This window comes from Zasmidium cellare (genome assembly GCF_010093935.1).
Source record: "Zasmidium cellare ATCC 36951 unplaced genomic scaffold M409scaffold_3, whole genome shotgun sequence".
NCBI classification, from domain to species: domain Eukaryota; kingdom Fungi; phylum Ascomycota; class Dothideomycetes; order Mycosphaerellales; family Mycosphaerellaceae; genus Zasmidium; species Zasmidium cellare.
Genome location: NW_022986947.1, coordinates 1274969 through 1299869, shown reverse-complemented (window position 1 = coordinate 1299869; position 24901 = coordinate 1274969). Strand labels below are relative to the sequence as shown.

General features: G+C 52.8%; 13 protein-coding genes across 13 annotated transcripts; 8 read left to right on the top strand and 5 right to left on the bottom strand.

Moving 5' to 3' along the window:
* Window positions 1-1053: 1053 nt before the first annotated feature.
* On the top strand, window positions 1054-1338 carry M409DRAFT_32575 (uncharacterized protein; the record flags this gene model as incomplete). The annotated part of the gene is made up of 2 exons (XM_033810258.1): window positions 1054-1080; window positions 1162-1338. Coding segments are annotated over 2 exons (204 nt in total), but the record flags the coding sequence as incomplete, so codon positions are not given.
* A 669-nt stretch (window positions 1339-2007) lies between these two features.
* M409DRAFT_17810 (uncharacterized protein) lies at window positions 2008-2723 on the bottom strand (the record flags this gene model as incomplete). Its single annotated transcript, XM_033804226.1, has 2 exons — window positions 2008-2289; window positions 2355-2723. The coding sequence occupies 2 exons, from the start codon at window positions 2721-2723 to the stop codon at window positions 2008-2010; spliced, it is 651 nt and encodes a 216-aa protein (XP_033673468.1).
* Window positions 2724-3518: 795 nt separating this feature from the next.
* Window positions 3519-5324, bottom strand: M409DRAFT_17809 (uncharacterized protein; the record flags this gene model as incomplete). Its single annotated transcript, XM_033804225.1, has 4 exons — window positions 3519-4172; window positions 4230-4770; window positions 4827-5196; window positions 5252-5324. 4 exons carry the CDS (start codon window positions 5322-5324, stop codon window positions 3519-3521), a joined length of 1638 nt encoding a protein of 545 aa, XP_033673467.1.
* Window positions 5325-5757: 433 nt separating this feature from the next.
* On the top strand, window positions 5758-6213 carry M409DRAFT_50249 (uncharacterized protein; the record flags this gene model as incomplete). The annotated part of the gene is made up of 2 exons (XM_033811490.1): window positions 5758-5963; window positions 6051-6213. 2 exons carry the CDS (start codon window positions 5758-5760, stop codon window positions 6211-6213), a joined length of 369 nt encoding a protein of 122 aa, XP_033673466.1.
* A 393-nt stretch (window positions 6214-6606) lies between these two features.
* On the bottom strand, window positions 6607-7796 carry M409DRAFT_17808 (uncharacterized protein; the record flags this gene model as incomplete). The annotated part of the gene is made up of 3 exons (XM_033804224.1): window positions 6607-6959; window positions 7017-7352; window positions 7406-7796. 3 exons carry the CDS (start codon window positions 7794-7796, stop codon window positions 6607-6609), a joined length of 1080 nt encoding a protein of 359 aa, XP_033673465.1.
* A 1010-nt stretch (window positions 7797-8806) lies between these two features.
* M409DRAFT_63219 (uncharacterized protein) lies at window positions 8807-11486 on the top strand (the record flags this gene model as incomplete). The annotated part of the gene is made up of 3 exons (XM_033815487.1): window positions 8807-10114; window positions 10167-11289; window positions 11341-11486. The coding sequence occupies 3 exons, from the start codon at window positions 8807-8809 to the stop codon at window positions 11484-11486; spliced, it is 2577 nt and encodes an 858-aa protein (XP_033673464.1).
* An 83-nt stretch (window positions 11487-11569) lies between these two features.
* Window positions 11570-11917, bottom strand: M409DRAFT_17806 (uncharacterized protein; the record flags this gene model as incomplete). Its single annotated transcript, XM_033804223.1, has 2 exons — window positions 11570-11582; window positions 11637-11917. The coding sequence occupies 2 exons, from the start codon at window positions 11915-11917 to the stop codon at window positions 11570-11572; spliced, it is 294 nt and encodes a 97-aa protein (XP_033673463.1).
* A 469-nt stretch (window positions 11918-12386) lies between these two features.
* On the top strand, window positions 12387-13643 carry M409DRAFT_63218 (uncharacterized protein; the record flags this gene model as incomplete). Its single annotated transcript, XM_033815486.1, has 3 exons — window positions 12387-12432; window positions 12489-12617; window positions 12670-13643. The coding sequence occupies 3 exons, from the start codon at window positions 12387-12389 to the stop codon at window positions 13641-13643; spliced, it is 1149 nt and encodes a 382-aa protein (XP_033673462.1).
* Window positions 13644-13824: 181 nt separating this feature from the next.
* M409DRAFT_17804 (uncharacterized protein) lies at window positions 13825-14485 on the top strand (the record flags this gene model as incomplete). The annotated part of the gene is made up of 2 exons (XM_033804222.1): window positions 13825-14224; window positions 14307-14485. 2 exons carry the CDS (start codon window positions 13825-13827, stop codon window positions 14483-14485), a joined length of 579 nt encoding a protein of 192 aa, XP_033673461.1.
* A 2319-nt stretch (window positions 14486-16804) lies between these two features.
* M409DRAFT_50245 (uncharacterized protein) lies at window positions 16805-18784 on the top strand (the record flags this gene model as incomplete). Its single annotated transcript, XM_033811489.1, has 12 exons — window positions 16805-16879; window positions 16930-17062; window positions 17122-17278; window positions 17341-17529; window positions 17583-17627; window positions 17684-17751; window positions 17810-17922; window positions 17982-18053; window positions 18172-18298; window positions 18354-18397; window positions 18470-18547; window positions 18632-18784. The coding sequence occupies 12 exons, from the start codon at window positions 16805-16807 to the stop codon at window positions 18782-18784; spliced, it is 1254 nt and encodes a 417-aa protein (XP_033673460.1).
* Window positions 18785-19278: 494 nt separating this feature from the next.
* Window positions 19279-19674, top strand: M409DRAFT_17802 (uncharacterized protein; the record flags this gene model as incomplete). The annotated part of the gene is made up of 1 exon (XM_033804221.1): window positions 19279-19674. One exon carries the CDS (start codon window positions 19279-19281, stop codon window positions 19672-19674), a length of 396 nt encoding a protein of 131 aa, XP_033673459.1.
* A 1097-nt stretch (window positions 19675-20771) lies between these two features.
* M409DRAFT_50243 (uncharacterized protein) lies at window positions 20772-22310 on the top strand (the record flags this gene model as incomplete). The annotated part of the gene is made up of 1 exon (XM_033811488.1): window positions 20772-22310. One exon carries the CDS (start codon window positions 20772-20774, stop codon window positions 22308-22310), a length of 1539 nt encoding a protein of 512 aa, XP_033673458.1.
* Window positions 22311-22854: 544 nt separating this feature from the next.
* M409DRAFT_17800 (uncharacterized protein) lies at window positions 22855-24562 on the bottom strand (the record flags this gene model as incomplete). The annotated part of the gene is made up of 5 exons (XM_033804220.1): window positions 22855-23171; window positions 23241-23512; window positions 23570-24034; window positions 24101-24501; window positions 24527-24562. The coding sequence occupies 5 exons, from the start codon at window positions 24560-24562 to the stop codon at window positions 22855-22857; spliced, it is 1491 nt and encodes a 496-aa protein (XP_033673457.1).
* Window positions 24563-24901: the final 339 nt, after the last annotated feature.

The window sequence follows — 24901 nt, the reverse complement described above, 5'->3', positions numbered from 1 at the left end:
TGCTCACGCTCCGTTCTGCTTTCCTTGGGGTTTCAATTTCTCTACAAGTTCTACCCTCTAATTCGATCTCATATTCTTCAAATTGGCATGTTCTTCGATTTTCCGCTTGAAAACATCACAACAATTGTTCCCATCTCCCCTCAGTCGTTCGAGCGCAATCGTCTCATCCAAGCTGATCCGGCTTAGCGTCAAGCCATCGGCCGAGCGTACCGCCCTTCTTTCGGGACACCGACCTTGCACTGCCTGCTGGGCGCGATGTGGGGGGCAAAGATACGACAGGATTGCAGGCCGCCCGTACACAGCATAGGGCGCAAAGGGCCAAGGCGCAGCATCGTTCACCGGTGGAAGTGCATTGCCGTCGGTGGGGTCTCCATTGACTTGAAATTCAATCGGGCCTCTCGGGGGAGTGTGAAGTGGAAAAGAGTCACAAATCTCCCCTCCTGGCGACTGCACAGTAATCGCTGCAAGAGGCGTGAAATGGCACGGTAAGATTTCGTTTTGTGGGGATTCAGCACGGAATGGACACTTCCTGTCTCTACCACATGCCTCTCCATTAATACCTCGTCGCGCCATGACCAAGGCAGTAGTAAGCCATACTGTTCTTGACACCATCTCGCCCGTAAAGACCCGTGGCCTTAAGGCGCTTCGCATTCGCGATGAGAAATGAATGTTCAATACGCGAAATCTTGTTAACCCCGAGCTCCGGTGAGCACCGAGAAGTGATTGACAGGTTTCAGCGTGCTGTTCAGATGATCGTTTTGCGCCTGCAGACCAAATGGAGCCTAAATATTGGAACTTCTATCTCCATCACTATGCTAAGGACTATCAAACTTGAGCTTCGTTCGTGACCTTGGTGGATCTTAGAGATGGAGAGACGATCATGTCGTTGTTCCTTTCACCTCACAGATCGACAAGGCTAGTCACATGCCAGGACCCTGAGGTCGATCTCGGCCTTCACATTTGAAGTCAGAAATTCTGACTCCACAGCTTCACCACCTTCACTTCAGACCATCAGGCTACTGACACGCCTACTATTTGAAAATGGCCGAAGACAACATCTACGACGAGATCGAAATCGAGGTACATCACACACACCCCCTCTCGCGGACACTCACTTCCTCAAAAGAACCCCGCAGCTAACACACTCATCACCAAAAACAGGACATGACCTACGACGAAACGCTCCAAACCTACCACTACCCATGCCCCTGCGGCGACCGCTTCGAGATCAACATCGACGACCTCCGCGACGGCGAAGAGATCGCCGTGTGTCCCAGCTGCAGTCTTCAGATTCGGGTGATTTTCGATGTGGATGATTTGCCGAAGCCGGATGGTGGTGGCGAGAAGGGCAAAGTGCAGGCGGGGACGCAGCAGGTTGTTGCTGCTGCGACGTGAATGAGACGGTGGTGATGATGTGATCAAGTGTTTGAGACTTGTGGAAAGGGGGGAGAAGAGGAGGATATCAGAAAGAGGCGAACGGACCCAGCTGCAGAGTGCCGAAGACATGTAATTGCGAATGTCTTCGTCTTGCTCGTGCTGGGCACTGCAAACCGTGCAGAAAACTGTGGAGTACAAGGCTCAAAGCTGGAAGTCATGCACAGTGCTCGGCCAGCAGCTCATCAGGCACTCTCGCTTGCTGTGGCCAGCAAAGCACGAGCGATGATCATCGCATAGCCGCGCTGCTTGTCAAGCGTCAGTCGCGGCGAATACTGAGCCGATGCCGGGTACGAATCATTGAAAGTGCTGGTAGAAATTGTTGGCTGGGCACAAGGAAAGCGACAGCACATCGGCACTAAAAGGGCATGGAGAAGCTTCATAAGATGTAGCAAGACCGCAGTCATAGAACAGCGAGCACTATGCAAGCCTACCAGCGGGCTCACATACACGTGCCACCATGTCCATCCATAGCCAAATCCCATACCCATGCCTCTCATCTGCTCTCACGGCGCAGGACCACCTGCGAAGTTCCACAATCAGCCGGTACACTCTTCTGCGACAACTTGCGTTCTACTCAGTCGGATCCGTACTGGGAGGGTGTTCTTCGTGGTGTGGGTCGACGACCAAGCCCAATTCTGAAGCCAATAGTGAGGTCAGGGTGCTGCCATCTCGTAGGTATACCCATTCGCCAACTCCTCCGCCCTCTTTCTGGTGCATGCCTTCTCCGACGACCACCCAATCGTAGCGCTTGGGCCCGGACAATGGTGACGAGAGCCAGATTTGCTTGTTCGGAGGCTGCTTGTTGATCACGTAGGTGCCGTTGGGAGGGAAGGTAATCGTCAGTACGCCAGCCTAGATTCTCACTGTCAGTAAATCGCTCATCTGTGAGTCTCTGCTTTGATGAGAGAATAGCTTACGCTGTACTCCACCTCCACATCCTCTCTGCCTTCCGCAAGCTGCTCAGCCTTCTCGTTCAATGTGTTCATGAACTCTTCTGATCGCTCGTGATATTCCTCATCGCTGATCTCAGTTGGCTGCGACGGGCGAGCAGTTTCTGATGGCTCCTCTTTCGGCGGTTGAGGCTCCTCTGTATCTGGCATCAAACCGGCACGTGAGCTTCGCGTCGACGAGATCCATCTTGGTTGTGAGGTCTGCACTCTCACAGCTCCCAGACGAAACGATGGCGAATGGAAACGGCGGGCATTGGATGGTTGGAGAAGGACTCTCGCTCTTGATGCGTTGGTGGCCGTTTGGCGGATCAAGCGGGTTGCGGTGGGCGTGGACATGCTGGGAGGCGTGGCGGATCGATGGATTGAGGGGATCGTGGTCTTGGATGTTTTGTTTCGAACGGGTGTAACAGCCTTACTAATTGGTGGTTGTTGAGCGGTCAGGGAGGAGGGTGCAATGGAGAGTTCCAACGGCAGAGAGGTTTGCGGGGGAAGCTTCAAGCTTCACGAAAGCATGCAGCCACATGGATGCCAAGACATTAACGTCACGCTCAGGGGTGAAGTGAATGTTTCTTCCATTCACTTCGTCGCTTACATTCTATCTTACTTATTCTTCGACTTCTCCGACACTTGTCCCTGTACTGTAACCTTCACTACTGCTCTGATTCCCTCTATTGCCTTCGGAACACTCCCTCTGCTTCTCGCCCTTCACTTTCTTCGACTCACTTCTTACTTAGTCTAACATCGATTCATCGCTTACATTCTACTTTACTTAATCTTTTACTTCTCTGTCACTTGTCCCTTTACTGTTCCCTTCACAACTCCTCTGACTCCTGCTATCACCTTCTAAACACTCCCTTTACTTATTGTCCTTCACTTTCTTTGACTTACTTCTTACTTGGTCCAACATTGAGTTGTCGCCTCCATCATAAGGGGCAGCGGATGCACGCTGTCTATATCGTTAGATCGAAGTGCGCTTGCAACCTCCTTGGACAAGCTTTCAGTAACGAAGTTCCGAGCACAGCACCACGCCTTGAGATCGATCGATGGTATAGCGGATTGAATTATCAAGAAAGCATCGTTTCATTCATGGTCTATCCAGCCTTGGATGATCTCCTGTCGTCGTCACTTCGTTCAAGCCTTGCGCTCAGCACTAACCTCCTGGATATCCTCCACAGCCTCGACCTTCTCCTTATCCGTTCCAAAGTTGTCCACAGCTCCACCCATAGCAAGGGTCATCTCCTTGCCCTTTCTTCCGATCAAATACCATGGCAGCTCGAACACAGCGTCGATGGATTCGAGGCTCTTGCCTGCCAGTTCTGGCAAAAAGAACCACGCCCACGCCAGACCGATCAATGTCACCAGAGAGAAGAACAGCATTGTACCGCTATGCTCCATGCCTATAAACATCGACGGGACCGCCTTGCTGTTTCCATACTGGTTGACGAAGTGGATAGTCATCGCGATCGATCCGCCGATGGCTCGGAGTCGAAGGGGGTAGATTTCAGAGTTGATCAGGTACTGGATCGAGTTCCAGCCCATAGCCCAGCCGAAACCACTCAAGTATATCATGACGATAGCGCCTGTTGCTGCGGATTTCTGGCTCTTGGTCTGAGTCTCCGGGTTGTCGACGCTGGTGTCGATGAAGAGGAAGATGGCCATGTAGAGCATGGAGATGAACTGCAACGTGATCCCGGTCATCAACGAACGCTTTCGGCCGACGAAATCGATGAGGAAGAGGGCGCAGATGAGTGCTGAGACGAATTTGACGACACCGAAGATGGCGGTCTATAAAAGGTCAGTCAAGGGGGAACCACCAAAGTAGCACTGGAGTCTCGAACTTACAGCAAACAGCTTCTCATTCTGTCCAGACTGTCCAACCATCTCGAAGTATTCCGGTGCGTATATAGTGATCGAATTGGCACCACTCCACTGACCAAGCAACTGGGACATAATCGAGAGCATCAGACGGTATCGGTTCGCAGATGAAGACACGAGCTCCTTGAGCACACCAGTCCAATGAGCACCCTGGGTAGCCTCTCGTTCACGATCCAGCTGCTCGTTGATATCCAGAAGCTCCGACTGCACATACCAATGATCTACAGGGAGGTTTCGCAACCGCGAGAGGTTCGACGACGCCTTCTCATGCTTTCCAATCTTGACGAGCCATCTTGGGCTCTCGATCGCGAAGAAGGATGTCGCGAAGATGATGGCGGCGAAGTAGATGTGCAGAAGGTTCGGAACGACCCATTGCATCTCGGACGAGTTGCTGATGTGGATCGAGCAGCCCCAAGAGGCGAAGTATCCCAGCATAATGCCCAGGTACACGCTGCCGGAGAACATACAGACAGCCAGTCCTCGAGTGAACTTTGGGGATACCTCAGCACTAAAAAGCCATGTCAGCCGTCCATCTCGATCAATCCTCGAGACCTCTCAACTCACAGATATGTCGGAGCCACGACAGTGGTCTGGCCAATTCCGAGTCCAGCAATGAATCGACCAGCGTACACCATACCGATGCTGCCATTGGATGCTGAGCCGAGGAAGATTGCTATACCAACCACCCATACTATGCAGAGTTCCCTTGTTGCCCAGAGACGTCCAATCTTGTCTGTGATGAAAAAGGCCAACAAAGCACCTCCAATCGATCCCAGCTGGACCATGGATGTGATATTCGAAAGGAGATCTGCTTGCTGATTTTCGCTCAGAGACGGGTCCTTAAGCCCGAAAAGATTGATGAAACTCTTCTGCGAGGCTGACGTTCCGATGAGACCCTCGTCCAGACCACGGGCAGCGCCCATAAGTCCAAAGACTGCAATCTTGTTAGCCCTCCCAGTCCCCGTTGCTCATTGTCATGCCATGCTCACCAAAAACGCCATACCACAGCTTCCAATTCAAAATCTCTTTGGGAGAGTCATCTTGCCTTTTGAGCCACAGCATCTTGGCTGACAAGGTCGTGGCAGAAGAAGCTCGAACGGCGGTGCCTAGGTGAGAACCTTGGAAAGCTTGTGCAGACAACAACCAAGAGAAAACGTCAAGACAAGAAGAAAGAGAAGCTCTCCTCTGACCAAGCCTCCGTTGCTGCTTGGACGCCGCGGCGCCAGCGGTGCTACTCAAGTACTTATATACGTGACTCAAAACCACTTACGACACAACCGCGGTGGGCAAAGATGCACCGAGAGTGGCACGCGGCGCAAGGCGCGCTGCTAGCTGTTCTCTCCATTCGATTCTCCACGACACTAGTTCCTGCGAACAGGGTACGGGGCAGGTCGTGGAGTGCAGAGACACGCGCAGAGTTGTGGAGAAAACCGGAGGAAGAGGCACAAGACCAAGAGTCCAAGAGTGTTGAATGCTACATGCCAAGGAGGCCAAGATGTTACTACTGAACGCTTGCGGTAGTGATATATCAGAGAGACATGCAGTCAGGCGGAAGGTGTTGTTATGGCTGCTTTGGCCGCCAATCGGTGGTTGCGAAGAGGGCAAGCGTGCCGTCAGGTTGAGCTCCTCCTCGCACGAGGAGCCTGTAGGCCGGACGATGGCCGAGTGTCTGTGTCAGGTTCCACGCCGTCGGCCTGTGATGTGAGAAATTGCCACGAGAGGATTGGCTGGCGGTTTACCGCAATCGGTATCGCACGGCGTTTGCAGGCATGTGTACCACACGTGAAGGTGGAGATTCAACCCCATGGAGAAAGCTTTGCCTCCGCTTGTCGCGTTGCAGGAAGCGTTCCGACAGACGGGTGCAAGAGACGGGTCCGAAAAGAGTTTGGAAGAGTGGATTTTAATCCGTCTGTTAAACGTTCGCTTCCGCCTGCTATCAGCCATGGCGTGAGAATCAGCCACGGCTGAGAGATTATGCGGTGTGCAATCGCCCGACAAGCGAGTACTGAAGTCGCCGTGTCGAGGCTCTTTCGCAATGGACGGCGTTTTCGCTCAGAGCAAGGGCGTCCGTTGGAGAGCCGCTATCCTCTCCTCCAGGATCAGGATTGCAACATGCCAGGTCTATTGGCAGAGGCACAGTCGTCGACAGCGTCGAAGGACATGCCGCCGTAAGCACCCGAATGGTCCTCCTCGAATCCACTCATCCAACAGCAAGTGGACGATAAACTTCAATTGCCAAGTGGACGGCAATAAACACCGAATGTCGCAGTGAAAGTGACCCACCAACGCTGACAATTGCAAGAGCTCTTCTTGGGTCTGGACTCTGCAGTGTAGTCTTTTCTTATCACGCGTCGACCTTCAGGCGTGGTTTACCCACTTTATCCGCTTCCTCATCAAGCGCATTGACTTCGGCCTCAACATACGGGATGCCAGTCTTTCGTCGGGTCTCCTCGGTGATCTGTTCAATCTCTCCAGGAAAGAATACCCTATCAACGCCAGCTGCTTTGTCTGAGTCGACGACTCTCTTGTAGAGATAGTCCATTCGTTCTCTGAAGTCGTCTAGAGATACGAAAAGGTCTGGCTTGATGGCAACGAAGAAATGGCCAACATCTGCTGGTTTGTTACTTGGATCGTAGGGCCCAGTGACGTGTCCAGCAAATGCGCTGCCTGAAAGAACGCCAGAGAACACGTCCATCACTGTTGAGCGAGCTTTGCATTAGCGATGCGATGCGATGGGAATCCTTCTCAACTTACTGATTGATAGACCTGAGCCTTTGGGTCCACCCATTGGCAACATCACGCCTTCCAAGGCCTTGGCTGGGTCATCTGTTTGTCGGCCTTCGCCATCAAGAGCCCAGTCTGTGGGGATCTTTTCTCCTCGTCGTTTGGCTTTGTAGATTTTGCCTCTAGCAGCAACAGATGGTGCCATATCTAAGATGAATGGTTTTTCCTTGCCTCCAGGTGCTCCACATGCAATTGGGCTGACACCCATTAATTTGCTCTTTCCTCCCCACGCTGGCAGTGCTGGTGAGCTGTTGGTGAATACAAGGCTCATCATGCCAGCATCGATAGCCTTCTGAACAATCCAAGCTGGATCAAAAGTCAGCTGCTATCATCTTAATACCTTCTGGAGGTACACTCACCAGACATGCCAAAATGGTTGCTATGCTTCACGCTGACCATTCCAATACCATATGTCCGAGCCATTTCGATGGCTTTACCCATCCCCAGATCGGCCGCCAGAAAGCCGAACCCATTGTGAGCATCGACTTGTCCCACGACCGGAGTGATCTCCTTCCAGGTTGGCGAGGCTTTCGCATCCAGGGCACCTTGCCGTACTCGGGTCATGTAAGATGGGATCCGGTTCACTCCGTGCGTATCAATGCCTCTCAAGTCTGCAGCCACGAGGCATTTAGCCACGATTGCTGCATTTTCGGGTGAAACTCCGTTGCCTTGGAGCACTTCCTCCACGAAGGACTGAGCATCGGCCGGTTTGACATGGACTTTCTGGGCTTCTGCTCCTTCTTGGGCCATGATGAGCTTGTCTTAGGATTGAATTTTGTGTTGTAAATGCCGGACTTGGAATAACCGAGTGATGGTAGGATTTGCAGTCCGTGTCTCCCTTTCGAAGTGGCCTTACTTATATATCGTCGTCGATGATCCGTCCTCGGTCCTACTCATACGCAGTCTGTTATTCTCTCGGCGTAGACTGTTGTTAGACGGTCCAACTTACGGATCCGCGATGTAGATAGTGGTGATGGCAGCGGATCCGAAGTTCTTACAGTGCTCAGCGCTCGTCTACACCCACCGACCTCGGCCAATGCGGTTGCTTGAGGCTGCTAATAATGGGGTTCACTCTATTGGTCTTTGCGATATACCTGAGATCAGGCTTCACACTGAACGAAAGGTCAAGATCTCCATCAAAGCTGACGATATGAATGGTTCGTCCCTGCCCTGCCGTAGCATCCCCCACAAGGGAACCGAGATCGAGTACCGGTATCCGGCAAAGGAATGATGCAGGTCGTATGGCACCACGATCTTGCAGCTGCAGACTCTCAGATCCGCTTCGGGGTCTCGCAAACATTTGCTCAGGGTCGATTTTGATGGACACCTTACCATAATTGATTGTAAATGTCGAGGTGGACGCACATTGTTGTTATTCTTGCGCGATGCTCGTAGGCGCAACAGCCGCAGAGACAGCGGCTCTCTCTTCTGCCACGTCGACCAATCGGGCCTTTCCTCACCAATGACTTCTCACGACCACCGCCTAGTGGTGTGTACATGTAGCCGTCAACCCCCACCCCTCCATCTCCCTCCGCTCCGCAGTCCTGGCATACTCCGCGCGCCCTACAGTGAACCTGAGAACGACGAAGGCATGGCGCGATAGCACAGAGCGCGGAGACCACTCGTTCGCCATCGAGCTCGAGGAGCTTCCACAGGCAGCACTTGCGCCGAAGACTACTACCACACCTACAGCCCTCACACCGGCCTCTACAGACAGTCTCCGGCGCAGGCGCAAGCTTTGCGACCTCCTCGAGCGTGAGATGAAGTTCTCCCACAGCATCCAGTTCAACGCTGTGCCGGACTGGTCTTCAAACTATATCTCCTACTCAAACCTGAAGAAGCTCATATACCAGCTTGAGAAGCAAATTCACCAGAATGGCCAGCCAACCTCTAGCCAGGACCCCGAGTCCTCGCCTTTGCTTACATCCAGCTCCTTGGACGATCCGGACAAGGTCTTCTCGAAGAAGTTGGACGACGAGTTGGAGAAGATCTGCAGCTTCTACCAGCTGAAAGAGCTTGAAATTCTTGGTGAGGTCGATGCCCTGCTGCGAGATGTGGAAGAGTTCGAGGCTGAGCATGCCGCTGGTGAGGACGGCGAAGATGCTCTGCGCAGGCAGAGTGTTTGGGCCAAGGCACGGCAACAGAGCATATTTCGCAGCGTCGCCAAGCGGCGGAAGACCTCAACAATAAGCAGCGGACGAGCAGGTCGTGCACCGGAAGACGACGATGAGAGTGATGACGACGACAACGAGCACACTGCGCTCAATAAAAGTCAGGCTTCGCTGGAACGACGTCCTACAACCCGGAGCAGAGCGTACTCGAACGGTGAAAGGGCAGATGACTTTGGTTCTTCTGAGTTCCGCCGCAGACCAAGCACGGCCTTCAACGACTTTGGGGACGATGCGCTTCAAGCCCTATATGACGAAGGCATAACGCTGAAGAAACGCATTGTGAATCTCTATGTCAACATATGCGAGCTTCGCTCTTTTATTCAACTCAACCAAACCGGCTTCAGCAAGGTTCTCAAGAAGTATGATAAAATCCTTGACAGGAATCTGAAGAGCTCATATGTCGATGCCAAAGTCAAACCCGCCCAGCCGTTCCAACAGAGCTCAATGGACCGTCTGGAAGAAAGCTTGCGGAAGGTTGAGGGATCATATGCTAGTATTGTTACCAAGGGCGATGTGGAGGCCGCACGACGAGAACTGCGTTTGTCCCTGAGAGAGCACGTCGTGTGGGAGCGAAACACCGTCTGGCGAGAGATGATAGGCATCGAAAGAAAAGCTCAAGCCGCCAACTTGGGTATCAGAAACACCATGCTCGGACAGGACAATGACCCCAAGAAAGCAAGGCTGCAGGGTGACGCGGATGATGGGACAATCAAAGAGGTCACTACTCCCATTGGCAAGTACAGATGTCCAAAGTTCTTGGTTTCGGGCACCTTCTGGGTTCTGGTCGCTATCATAGCAGTATTTGCGGTGCTCCTTGCAGTTCCCATTATGGATCGACCTGAGCAACAGAATTGCTTGGCTCTGGTTATATTCGTCAGCTTACTGTGGGCGACGGAGGTAAGAAGGCTCCAACAAAAAACGTCTATTAATCAGTTCTAACCAAACACAGGCAATCCCGCTGTTCGTCACATCACTACTGGTACCGTTCTTGTGCGTGGTCTTGCAAGTTGTTCGAGAGGATGCCAAACCGTACCGTCGACTATCCAGCAAAGAAGCAGCTGGCTACGTCTTTGCATCCATGTGGACACCAGTCATTATGTTACTGCTTGGCGGCTTTACCATTGCTGCAGCCTTGAGCAAGTACAACATCGCCAAAATGATGGCCACCTTTGTGCTGTCTAAGGCTGGGACGAAGCCTAGGACAGTACTGCTGACAAGTATGGGAGTGGCCACATTCGCCAGCATGTGGATCAGCAACGTCGCAGCACCAGTCCTCTGCTTCAGCATTATCCAGCCTATTCTTCGGAATCTTCCTGCTGACAGTGAAATGTCCAAGGCACTGTTATTGGGAATCGCGCTGGCATCGAATATCGGAGGCGCAGCCTCCCCAATTGCGTCTCCGCAGAATCTCATTGCGCTGGAGAACATGGAGCCGCAGCCAGGTTGGGGCACTTGGTTCTTCATTGCACTGCCAGTCTGCATCATCAGCATATTAGCGATCTGGCTGCTTCTGCTGGCTACCTTTAGACCGGGCCGAAATACCACAATCGTACCTATCCGGCCGATGAAGGACAGGTTTACTGGCGTTCAGTGGTTCATCTCACTGGTCACTATCGTGACTATCGTGCTTTGGTGCATCAGCCACCAACTGGAGAGCGTCTTCGGCGATATGGGCGTTATTGCCATAATTCCGCTTGTGTTGTTCTTTGGCACAGGCATTCTGACGAAAGAGGACTTCAACAATTTCTTGTGGACGATTATCATTCTTGCCGCTGGTGGCCTGGCTCTGGGGAAAGCGGTCAACAGCTCTGGATTGCTCAAGACTATCGCGATTTCGATTACAGATGCCGTTGCTGATCTATCCCTGTACGGCGTTACCTGCGCCTTTGCAGCGCTGATTGCAGTCGTGGCTACCTTCATCAGCCATACAGTCGCTGCGTTAATCATCCTTCCCTTGGTGCGTGAGGTTGGAGCTGGCATGGCCGAGCCGCACCCGAACCTCCTTGTCATGGCCTCAGTGCTCATGGCGTCCGCTGCCATGGGTCTGCCAACCAGCGGTTTTCCGAACATGAGTGAGTCTCTCAATCCCCGTTCACGCTTGTCCTGTGCTAACGTATTCGCAGCTGCAATCATGATGGAGGACTCGCAAACAGGGCAAAGGTACCTGCAGGTCAGGCATTTCCTGACACGAGGTGTTCCCGCCAGCATTATCTCGTACGGTATCATCATAAGCGTTGGGTATGGTCTCATGATGGCGGTTGGGTTTTAGACGACAGCCTAGAGAACCTGCTGCGGATATATTTTAGAATGGCGATCGAGCATCGGCATCCGAATAAGAGCAACTCTTGCATCTCAATGTTGCTCCCTGTCCTGCCTTTTCACTCGACTGCATCTTCGATATCCTGAACTGCTGTCTCACGCATCATTCTCGGGATCCTCCTCGCCGTAGTTCTCCTCTTCCTTCTGATCCGCCACTGCACTCTTGCCAGCCTCCGCAGCTTTATCCTCCTCCATTTTCTGCGTCAAGAACGTATTGATCTCACTCTGCATCTCCACCGCCTTTGCACGCAGAGCAGATAAATACGCCGTCTTGTCCTGCACGCTTCCTCCTTCTTTCGGCGGTAACGCAGGCAACTCGAACGAGATCGTCTGCGTGGATGTTGGGGACTTGTAGTTGGCTATAAGCTGCGTGCCGGCCATGGTCGCTCGATTGGGGAGGATGTTGATGGGTAGATGGCTTAAGAACAGGTTTGAGAATTGGTGATGAGGCGGGTACTGACGGCTTTGGACGGATTAGGCCAAGCGGCGGGATTAGCCGAGAGTTTAAGCGAAGCCGTAACTCCATCTTTGTCCGGACTTGTATGGTAACTCCTTTTGCTGTTTTGGATGAACAACACTTCTTGTCGAGCGCTCTCTTTGAAGATCATGAGAACTGACGCCATGCCCATAGACTCAGCCAGAGCTGCATGGCTTAATACCGCTATCGCCGATGGACATAGCATCGTCGACGACCTCGAGAAATGTTGCTACGAGTGAATAGGTCTTTGAAGAAATCAGGCTGAAAGGAGAAGTATAAGTATACCGTGCATTGTTCATCTCGTCAGTTCAATTATCTCAAGCTCGGATCCAGAACTCCTTCTCTGCCCTTTTTCATTGATTGGAATTCAGCATGGCAGAAGCAAACAGCGGGCAGGACCTGGCCAAGACGATGAAAGGTATGTGGTTGTCGCAGATGACCACCAAACCAATATACTTGCTAATACATCGATAGCCCTTGTCCTCAAGACAACATCGGAGCCACCGACCATCCAGACCGTTGAGACTCCTCAACCAACACTGGGAAGTGCTGTGGTTCGCGTGTTGCAGATCAAGGTCATCAGCTATACGCGTGAGGTTATGAGTTAGTCTCCCACTGTGTGTCATCGTAAACATATAGCTAATCCCCTGAGCAGACGGCAAGCGTAACTACCAATTTCCCATGCCACTTATCCCAGGCTTCTCAGCCATCGGTCGAGTTGCAGCTGTTGGAGCAGATGCGACGATGGTCAAGCCTGGCGACTTGGTGTACGTGGACTGTACCACCCGGTCCCGAGACAATCCCTCCGACGTCTTTCTTGCTGGGGTTGCCGATGGATATACTGCAGGCTCGAAGAGGCTCATGAAGGACGTCTGGCGGAACTGGACTTACGCTGAATACTGCAGAGCTCCGTTGGAGAATCTCGCAGTTCTTGACGAGCGACGCTTGTTAGGCCGTCCTGGCGAAGGAGGGCTGGGCTATTCAATCGACGACTTGTCCTTCATATCGACACTCTTGGTTCCATATGGAGGCTTGAGGGACATCGAACTGCAGGCTGGACAAACCATTATCGTGGCTCCTGCTACTGGCCCCTTTGGAGGCGCTGCAGTTCTCGTGGCATTAGCAATGGGTGCGAGAGTCATCGCGATGGGCCGCAACGCTTCGTCTCTTGCCAAACTCAAAGCAACCGTCCCTACGCCCGGACTCGTCGAGACTGTGCAAATCACAGGCGACATCAAAGCTGAAACCGAAGCCCTCGCAAAATTCGGCCAAGCTGACTCATTCTTCGACATTGGACCTCCTGAAGCCTACCAGAGCAGCCATCTCAAGTCAGCAATCCTTTCTCTGCGGCATGGAGCTCGTATCAGCCTGATGGGTGGCTATCGTGAGGACGTGGCCATTCCTCATGTGGTCATCATGCATAAGAATATGCAGTTGCGTGGAAAGTGGATGTATGAGAGGAGTGATATTGCGGATCTGATCAAGTTGGTTGAGCATGGCATATTGAAGGTTGGTGAGGCGGCTGGTTCTCACACGTATGGCCACTTTTCCCTCGAGCAGTACAAGGAGGCTTGGGACCTTGCTGCTGAGCACACTGGTTTGGGGGATCAGATCCTGGTACAGCCATAATGATTATCATCAATCACCGCTCTAGCTGTTATCTCCAGCCAGTTTGGGGTAGCTTTACGAGTTGATCCTGACCCTGACTCATCTCACGAAGCCTCTTGAAACGTGAGCATCTTTTGAAGCCTCCAATCCACTTGCAATGCTTGTTGAAAACGAGAAAGCCCCAAGCTGACTACTTGCCAGGATGAGCACTGTCCAAACAACACCCACACCGCGCACATGGCGACACCAAGACGACACAGGCGACTACGTCATCTCAACATCAACGCAACTCCTGGACCGCGAGTTCATCACAGCCTCCTTCGCAACAGAAGACATGTATTGGGCGAAGCCGCTTGGTTCTGAACAACTGGAGCTGACGTTGAGCCAATCCCTAACCTTTGGCCTGTACAAGTCAACGCCGCTGTCTTCGAGCAAGCGTGACGATTCGCCTTCGTCGCCGAGGACACCTTCCCCAACACTAGAGGCCGAGAAAGACGAGGATCTGGAGCAGATAGGGCTGGCTCGCTTCGTCACGGATCATGTCACGTTTGTGTACATCTCAGACGTGTACATCGTGAGGGATCATCGGGGAAAAGGACTTGGTATGTGTTCTGAAACGAGCAGGATTCGAGCGCTCGTCAAGCCACGAACGAACCCCGACCCGCTGACCTGTAGTCGTTGCAGGACGATTTCTCATGTCTTGTTTCAGGGATGTCCTCAAAGGCATGCCCATGCTGAGGAGGGTGATTTTACTTTCGGGCTCGAAAGTCACGCAGGGCTTCTACGCTCGGGAATTGGGCATGTGGGATACACGTGAGGAAGAGAATCTCGCGAGTATGACCAGAACAGTATACGAGGATTGATCGTCCTAGTTGATGATACATCGTGCAGAAGCACTTTCGATTTGGGGTGATCATGATTAGTGCTGCGAGCCTCGGATGTTGGCCCATGCGAGTTCGGAGCGATGTGGTTTGTCGTCGTCAGCGAATCAGGAAGAAAAGTGTTTGCGGTTTCGGTGCCCTATTCGAACTCAAGCAGCGTCCATATCTTGCAAGAGTGCGAAAGATGATCGGCATGCATGAAGCATCCTAAACATAGGGCTACACATTCAGCGACACGGACCACCGACCTCAACTACCATGCCGCCAGCTCTGCAGCAGAGAAGATGGTGTACTGAGCCAGATGTGGCTCGAAGCCCAGCACTGCTCTGGTGAACAAGTATCGCGTCTGTTGACGAGTTGCATGGATTGCCGTTGTTCGTTGGAGAAGGCAGGCATTTTGCAGGCGCGTGCTGTGCGTGGGAAGTTAGGATGAAGGATCAAGGAAGGATTGGTGATCTTTGATCCTGTCAGCGGCGCCGGGGCGGGCGCAAAGGCAATTGCGGCAAGACCCTCGACGGCGCAAGTGGAAGGATTGTGCGAGGCTCGCCATGCCGAATAGGGGAAGTCGGACAACGTCTGCTGGCACATGAATTCTCGACGACGCATCCTTCGAGCCGCAAGAACTGTCACGTACGGTTACAAGTGGTTTGCTATTCCACATCGACATGCATCGCGGGTCCGTCCGAGCCACACGGCGCCGAAGTCCTTCTTCAGCTGTTGGTGATCGTCGCAAAGTCAACCGCTGACGGCAGCGCTCAGCGCTGCTCAGTCAGACTGCTGAATCGCTGAAGCCAGTCAAAAGGTACCAATTCGGTAAGTCTCAAGGAAACTGGGGCCTGTGGTGCTTACGAGGAACCGTAGAGTTCTGTTGGTGCTGCGTTTCCTGGCCCAATGGAGCATGGTAGAGGCATGGAACCAACGTGGTCTGCCAATCTGCGACTATCGCGATGCATTCCCCGGCTGAAGTGGTAATGTGGTCGTTAAAAGGGCTGTGACCATGTCTTCGTGAGATGACAGACATTTCCGACACTCTTCCTCTTCCTCGACAACAGCTCTCTCTCTCCCGCCTTCATACAAACAGCTGCAACTCATTGCCATCATGCTTGGACCTTGTGCAGTTGTCCCATTTGATGAGGGCGCGTACTGGATAGAGCGCTACGCGGGTCCAAAGGCATACAGAGATTACACTCGGTTCGTACTCGTCTACCATATCCACTCCGCTTCGATTTCTAACAAACCTCCCAGCCAGCCCCACCACAATGTCCATGCCTCAAGGACACCCAGCTCGTCCAAATCGTCTGTCAAGACTTCTACAAGCAGCAATAAATCGACCAAATCGTCAAGATCGTTCTTCGGCAAGAGTTTCTCGAGAGTCTTCTCCAGAAGATCCAGCTACGACAGTGTCGCTTCAGAATGAGTTGAACCACTTCTCACCGGCCACGAGCTTCGACCCAAGGCGTCCGTCGATTATTTTGGATCGAAAGCTCCCGGCCGAGTCGTCGTCGTGTCAGATAAGGCGGCAGCTGCCAACGACAATGTCGATCCCCTGGCTCTAATACACCGGGCCAAAGTCGGTCGACAGGGTCTTCGACGAAGAAAACAAGTTGATTTTTGAGTATTCAGACGCATGATATCAAACATCGGTTGGAGTTGTGTGTGAAGTTTTGCATGAAACAGATACCCCGAGCGAGAGAAGCTCCCTTTCCTGTGTACTTCAAGAGAATGAGCAGTCACAATCAATATATATCTTATATGTTCGCGTTCATCCCCATTGTCTGGCTCTAATCTTATACACATTCCGGGCGGCAGCCGCTGGATCCTGGACTCAAGTCAACCGATCGCGTGAAAGCAGCGGATACGATGAATCCTTCCTCCTTGTTACGTTCAGACTGGAATGTCTATTCCCAATACTCTCGAGCTGTCTAAGCGTTATGAACTACAATCGAGAGCTTGGTCGTGGTGCGAATATAAGAGATGGCAATGCGTTCCACTTTGCGCCGGACGACAATATAGTCATCACAGGTGACTAGTCTACCGTCTGAATGGATTGGTGAATTCCGCGCGGCAGAACACGCCCATACTCCCTCACCAACATACGCATTCCTCAAGACTGCGGACTACCAAGACCTCGTTACTTATTGCACCTTGCTACATGGCTCCCGTTATTTGAGCATTCCAACTACCCTCGCGGCCGCCACCCGGCATGGCTTTCATACGATATACCACAGCTTCCATCTCGTGGCCAACCACTAATTCCTCGCGTCTGTACGACTTAACGGCCTCGTCGCGACTATTTCAGACATGATTGCACGCAGCGTGACGTTACTGCTTCTGCTGTTCAACAACATTGCCTTCGCGCAGAACACCTTCCGATGCGTAAGGAGATAGATACACACCTTTGGCCGAGCAATTCTAATACTTCGCAGCCTCGAGACCACAGGACCGTCGTAACTGATGCCAATGGGGAGCAGTACATGATTGGCTGTGGCGATGATACCTATCCGGCTTCTAATAGGAACTTTCAAGCTGCTAATAGCTTCAACGACTGCTTTGCTACCTGTATGTTCCCAACATTCACGCGACCGAGTCCCAGGGGTAGGGCTAATTGCAGCATCCAGGCTCGGCTTCGCCTACGACCTGTGGAGCATTCACATATGTAGGAGGAAGGAACGGTGTTGGGGGAGGCGTCTGCTACCTCAAGCCGGCACAATATCCTTCTTATTGGCAGGGGAACACTGACACAGCTTTCGTCGGGGCGATCAACATGCGGTACTAGTAAGTCACAATCTCTCAATGCTACTCAGCACGAGCCTTTCATTGACGAATTCGGACTATAGTCGAGGTGCAACGGGGACTACATCGGCCGTAGTGCCCCAAGACTCTGTTTCATGTCCTGCACAAAACGGCAAGGTGATCAGAGATTTATCCGGCGTCGAATATGTTGTTGGTTGCGCTCAGGATACTACAGATGGTTCATTCGCCTCCCAGCAAGTGAATGGGGGCTTCGACGATTGTTTTAACTATTGGTGAGGAGACTGAATACGCCCGTGGTGAGGAAGCTTCCGCTGATTAACCGTAGTTCCAACAATGTGCTCGGTACATGTTACTACTTCACCTTTGTTGGGTACGTACGTCACGAAGGGGGAGAGCGACGTGAAACCTTTTGCTAGGCGTGTGTAGTACGATCAACGCTTACGAAGCTTTGCTCAGGGGCACAACGGACGGAACGGGCGCGGGAACATGTTATTGTCAGTCTTCTCGACCTGAACCAACGGTATCATACACTGACTGGCCTTCCCTCTCAAGTGAAGAACAAAAGTCGGGGAAGCTTCGCCGGCAGCAACAACAACTTCGTTGGTGCGGTTCAATTGGCCCGTTACAACGGCGCCGCAATCACATGGCCTACGACTACGACGACTGTGAGACCCAGACAATCTTGATATGCTAGACATTACGATGGGGAGCTAATGAAGAACAGCCTTCACCGACTCCAAACGTTGTCTCCCTTTCTGCACGCCAGGCGCAGGAGCTGCAGACAGTCTATTACACAGTGAGTCCTGCAACACCCCAGCAGCTCTTTGGAGAAGGTTCCGATTCTAGATGTTGCTTTTCAATCGAAGACTGAGATGTCGTTGTGCCTATCGAATCAGCATGCTGACTTTTTATAGACTGTGCAATACTTTACAGCGACGATTGTGACCAGCTATCCTGTCACGGCCACGTCAGTCTCGACTCGCTTCGTTACTTTTACGTCCAGTATCATTGTTACTGCGACTCAAATCACTACGCTTCCAGGTAGGTCTCTTTTTGTTTCCGGTCCGACAGTGGCCCTTGGCTGACCTCCTACCAGATGTTACCACGACGCTGCAATTGACAACCATCGTGCCTACAACAGTAAGCCTTGAAAGCTCAATATCGGCATTAAACAGGAGAGAGTGAACTGACCTTTGCACTCTCTGCTTTCAGGTCGTGACCACACAAATCTTCACGACTGTTGTCGTTGCGACAACCACATTGCAATTGACCACGGTGATTCCCACCACGGTAAGTCATGCAAAGGACGAAGAGCTCGTTCGAATCAAACGCTGACCCGTTCTCTCCTTTAGGTTGTGACTACCAGGTCAGTAGAAACCCCGACAGGTCTTTGTAAATCAAGAAGCACTTGATAGACTTGGAAAGCGCTTTCACCATTTCGGAGCTGACTCTCTTCCAGATTCGGAAACACTGTCCAAGTCACCACTATCGTCAATACGCAGACCACAACTATTATTCCAGTCGTGACTGTAACGCCGACAACTGTATTTGGCCAAACAATTACAGTCACTCCGAGCTTTGGATAGTGCCGTTCAAACGTGGAATAGGGTTGACGAAGAATGGAATGCAGAAAGGAGAGGGCGGGCGACGTCGATGGCGGCTGGAACTTAATGGTTTGCTTGAAACGACCTCACAAAATGAGTCGATTCTGCAGAGGTGTCATATATTCCACAGCTAACGGCAATAATTTCGCTGTGTATATGTGCCTGAAGTGAATGTTGAAAGAACTCAGAGAAGACGTGTGGTCAAAGTAGTCTCGTGATTTGTGGGGCCGCTCGGCGACTGCCGGCGTTTGCGCTAACAACTAGCGGCATGTGGGGCGCCAGCCAGCCGCTGATCTGCTTTCGAGGTTCCGTGCGTTCAACATTCGCACGTCCAACCTCTTTGTTCAGCAAAGAGGCCCAAGTCCCGCCTTCTCCTCGAACCATTACTCGCGACCGCACCGAAAAGCCGCCGCAACCATGGCCGGCGACGACAAGAAAATCACCGTCAATGGCAGCTCAAATGGCTACAACCCCTCCACGCAAGACAACATCACCATGGCAATGCTCCAAAACGGCGGCGTCAAGCGCATCCAAAGCGGCTTCCAACAACGCCTCGACGAAGCGGGCTGGTCAGAGAATCTGCGCAACTACGTGACGCAACTCTTTCGAAGCGGCGAGGCCCAGACGTACGATGAAGCACTGAGCAAGGTCAAAGAGCATGTTCGTGTGCAGCCTTTGGACGAAGAGGAAAGGGCTGTTGTTACGAATGGGGCTGGTGGGCCGGATTTGGTTATTCCGTCGGAGGTTGCGAAGGATGCGGCGGAGGTCGTGAAGAAGGAGTTGGCGAAGGTGGTGAAGATGGAGACGAAATGAAAGAACACGGTGAAGAGATTTGATTTGGACATACACAGGTCGCTGGTTCTTTCTGCGACGGTCACCGCAACAGGCTGAACGGACGTGCATGCTGTTGGCGATTCAGCGCATTGCAATTTTGCGCACATTGTCAGAAGTTGCGCAGTTGCATGGCTCACCTCTCGAGAGAACCGTACGACGACTTGTCCCGGCTTGGCACAATCGGGACATTGAGCAGATCTTGATGAGGATGACAGGATTGCAGCCAAGAAATGAAAGGTCTTGGCCGCCCTTACGACGGACTCCGTGTCTCATATCACACTGAGCGACCGCCTTTGGGAATGGGAACGGTATTAACATTTCGACGACCACCGACCCACATGCGCCGAGAGATCAGGGCTTCGCCCACCAAGCAGGATCGGAACAAGGCCACGGAGGGTACAAAATAAAGAGACGCATGACGATTATGCAAAGCAAGCAGCACTTTTAGAGGCAGTCACGTCAGCTTGGCGAAGATTTTGTGTTTAGAGTTGACCTGGTAGTGGAATGGATACTTCGAGGGTCATGGACATGATATCAGCGTACGCGCAAGCAGTGTTCCCTCGGTGATGTGGTGGCACCCTAAAGTCCGAACCAAGCCAAGACGGCAGCAACAATCATCCCATGCTGCAGTGTGAGTGCTGGTAGAGAATCGGCCGTACGACGCAACGGGCAATTGCTTGTGCGCGTAGAGAATGCGAAAGTAGTAGTCGGTATGTTACCTATGCTACTGGAGGTACGCCAGTGGGGTGTTAGGGAATAGTCAGCAAAAACAAGCCGTGCATGTGTAGGGCACAGGGCAGGATGATTGCGTAGGCAGTCCAGCCACGCTCACGACAGATGCGTGTATCGCGGAAGACGGCGGCGAGAACGGGCAGCAGAACGAGGTGAATGCAGCAAAAGTGCCGCCGCTAGTAATTATTTCATGGCCGATGTGTGGATGAGGGAGTCGTTCGCCGATCGTCTGAAGACGTCAGAGCGTGGTTAGGGACTAGCGGCGACAGACCTGCAGTGCGTCGCTTCGCACCCCATCGCCCACACATCGTAGCATCACCCAAGCATCCGGCCACCCAAAGACCATGGCTTTGTTCCCTCCCGCCTTGCGTCCGCGGCGATGGTCCTTCAAATATGTCCTCTGCCTCCTCGTCGGATCCTACCTCACCATATGCTTCCTCTTCAACATGCCTCTCTTCTCCTCGCGCCTGCCCCGTTACTCGGGCGAATATGAGGTCGGCGTCGTGGACATTGAGGCCGAATGCGAGCCTCGCCGCTTTAGCGATGCTGTCTTCAAGGACTCCCGCGAGCCGGCATTACAACTAGAGACTGTCCTCTTCTCCCTATATTACCCCTCCGTGCGCGGTGCGAAGTCGCGAGGACCACACCACCCCTGGGTCTCGAAACCGCTCTCCCTGACCGCGGAGGGCTACGCGCGGTTCGCCAAGGTCAACAACTTTCTCACGAATAATGTCTTCACTTTTGCTTTGTGGACCCTTGCGGGAAGTACGACCATCCCTGCGAATGTGGATGTGCCATTGCACGGCACCGTCAAGAACTACCACGAGAACGAAGCCCCTTACCTGGACTATGACTCCGAGCACCCATTAGACGACTATGGCCTGCCGCAGTTTCCAGTCATTGTATTCAGCCACGGCATGGCTTCTAGTCGGACGAGCTATACACAATACTGCGGCGAGCTTGCGTCGCGAGGGTTCATTGTCGCAGCGATCGAACACCGAGATGGATCTGGCCCTGGAACGATGATCACGAAGAATACTACCTCGAAACCCTTCTACCACTTCAACCACGAGATGCTCGACCCGGTTCCTGACATGGCAGACTTCAAGGTTCAGCAGCTGGCTTTGCGCCAGGCCGAAGTGGAAGAGACGGTGCGAGTGTTGGGTATGATCAACAACGGTAGAGGGGCGGAAGTATACAAGAACAACGCTCGTGCTGAGGGTCAAGATCTGGCTGAGTTCAGGGGGAGGTTAATGACGGATAGGATGATCATCGGCGGACACTCATTCGGCGCGACACTTGCGCTTCAGACATTGAAGGATGCACCATCAAAGACCCTCCCTTTCGTGGGAGCCGTGATTCTGGATCCTGGCAAGCACTCTGGACCGCTGAATGACGATATCAATGTCCCAATTGTGGTCGTTCATTCGCAGTCCTGGTCTGCCAAGCACACCATCTTCCACGGCCGACCTCACTTCTCGGTGGTCAAAGACTTGGTGCGCAAGATCATCGACGAGAAGAAGAAGTTCGCATGGTTCACAACTGCCAAGGGCACAACACATCCCTCAGTGACAGACGCGCCGCTCATCGAGCCCCTTCTCCTTTCCTGGACGACCGGCTCCACTATCGACGCGAGAGAAGGAGTACTACAATACGTCAAGATCACGCGGCAATTCATGCACTTCTTGGAAGAGGGCCATCGCCAGAGTATCTTGAAAACAGAGATCACTCACCCAGAGTACGATTCGGAACCGACGATGGAATACCCTCCCACGGTGTCGAAGCACTGGCAGATTCATATGGCGCCTTCGGCAGCGTGTCCCGCGCCTGGATACTGTGGTCTTGATGATCCTGATGACATGGAGGATGATGCCAAGAAGTGAAGGGACAAAAGAAGAGCGATTGAAACTACGCAATACTACTAAAAAGAAACAACCTTGCCATCGCCTGAATGGAGACGTGCTTAGCGACATAGATCCGCGACCACCAAGCGTCGGTCCGTCTCCAGGACTTCAGCTCGAACGACATGGTCATTCGACGGCAACCTTAGAGGACATGTAATGGCCGAAGCGAAAGATAGGAGACGAGGGGGGATGAATGGAGAGAAGATGTGAAATACCGGGTGTACCAGCCTCCCGGGCCATACCCAGCAGCGACAGAGACATGTACAGCAGCGGCTTCAAAAGTTTGTAGTAATAGCATCATAAGCCATAGAGACTTTGTAAATTATTGTCATTCACATCATGACTACATATAATCATCACACTACCTCGTTGTCCGGCTCAAAGTGGACCGCATAAGTTTGTCAGTTCTCCTTTTCTTCAAAAGCAACCATGCTCTTGTCCGCACTTCAGGCCGACTAGACGCCTTGCTCGCAGTGGAGATAAATCCACCCCTTCAAGCAGAACACTCAAGGCGACGAGTACATCACTGAAACGCCTTCTCCTCATACTTCGCCTCCACCTTAGCCTTAAAAACCCCCTCATCCACGCCCTCCTCAAAAACATCCACCTTGGTGCTCGCAAACTTCCGCGCGCTCACCTTCCTCTCAAACAACAGATCCAACTCCGCAAACGTCCGTCCGTGCGGCTCCGGCACGCGGAAGAACGTGTACACGGCGCAGAGGAAGGCGAGCCCCGCCCAGAAGAACCCGGCGAAGTTGCCCCAGTCCCAGGCGGAAGGGTTGATCATGTAGGGGGTGACGATGGAACAGATTATGCCGACTATTATGTAGGCGTTTCGGCCTGGGGAACGGATATGTTGTTAGTCGTATGGATTTTGGAGGGGGAGGGAAAGGGGACATTATGACTTACCCAACACGACGGTTTTGATTTGCAGACGTCTCGTGGAGATTTCGGCTACGAGGGAGTAGCATACAGTTCCAACGGTGAGTTGGTAGACGAGCGCCCAGACAATCATGAGGGAGCCTGTGGCGAGTCCGGATTCAACGCGGTGGGAGTCAGGGACGAGGCCCAGGAAGCCCATGATCAGGAGCATGACTGTGAGGCCGCAGAGGCCGTAGAGGTAGAGGCTGCGGCGGCCTATGCCGAGAGACATGAGACCCCATGCGCCGAAGACTCCAACCCTTGGAACGAGGCTCTGTTAGCATGGTCAGAGGATGAGTGGCGGGGAAAGAACTCACATGTTGATCGCGTATTGCCCAAGGGCGAAAGAGTAACTGTTCTCCTCGCTGACGCCCGCCCCCGTCAAGAAATAGGTCGAATAGTTGGAGAAACTGTTACCTGCCAGGTTTTGCATCGCCCATGCCATGCAGATGATCTCTGTACGACGTAAATCGGTCCCTTTGAAGCAATCCAGGTACGAGGCTCCTTTAGTGATCTTTTTCTCCAAAGCCGTCGTGTGAACCATCATGGCGATCGTCTCGTCGGCGTTGAAGTCCGTCTCGCGGCTGAGAGAGGTGAGGCGAAGAAGGGCCTTTTTGGCATCTTCGAAGCGTTCACGTCGGACGAGCCACCAGGGGGATTCCGGGGCGAAGGCCACGCCGATGAGGAGGGGGACGGGCCACATCCATTGGAGGGCGTACGGGATGCGGTAGGCCCATTCGTCGGTGCGGTTGAGCATGGAGCGGATGACGCCGATGGCGATGCTGGAAGAGAGGGTTAGTAGAGGGATATGATGTGTTGAGGAATGTTGCGTTCTAGGCTGGACTTACAGCTGTCCCAAGCCCCAGCACATGTTGACGTAAGTGGTGAGGTATCCACGCAGCGCGATGGGGCAGACTTCAGAGGCGTAGGTGATGCTCAGAGTTTGAAAGACTCCCCATGGTATTCCGCAAAGGATCTCGCCCACCAGAAGGGTCTCGACATTCGGGGCAGTGAAGAATATGGCGATGAAGCCAATGATAAGGACGAGACAGGTCATTACAGTCTTCCTGTAGCCAAATCGCTCGCTCGCCCAGCCGTTGATGAGGAGACCGATCATTTGGCCGACGTTGGCGCCGTTGCTGAGGCCTGCTTGCCAGGACGCTGGGACTTGGTAGGTGCCATCGTCGGTGAGCACGCCATACTTGCGATTAAACGTGTCGAAGGCGTAGAAATTGTTTATTAGGGCGACCTGAGGAACAATTAGCGAGGTCAACGAGTGGTCTTGTCGTTCCGATCAAAGTGGATTGCATGGTGCCCTCGTCTCTCCGTGTTTCAAGGCGACTGAGCCCTTGATTCGGCTTTAGGCTGCTTAGACACTCCCGGAGCTTTGGAGATGGATTTTCCACTTTGGCGGCGACGACGACGACATCGTAACACTCACTTGATAGCCTGTAGAGGTAGATGCTGTGGCGGCCGATCCCGAGTTCGACTTGTTGGGTGGGTCTTCTTGGGTCGTGACTTCCTCACCTACGCGTGGTATGGCAGCGAGGCAGTAGCACCTCGTGGGTAGGAGCCCACCCCAAATTTCGACCTCACGTCGTCTTTCACGGTGTGAATGTGTTGTAGATAGTGTCGGTATCAAGATGTCG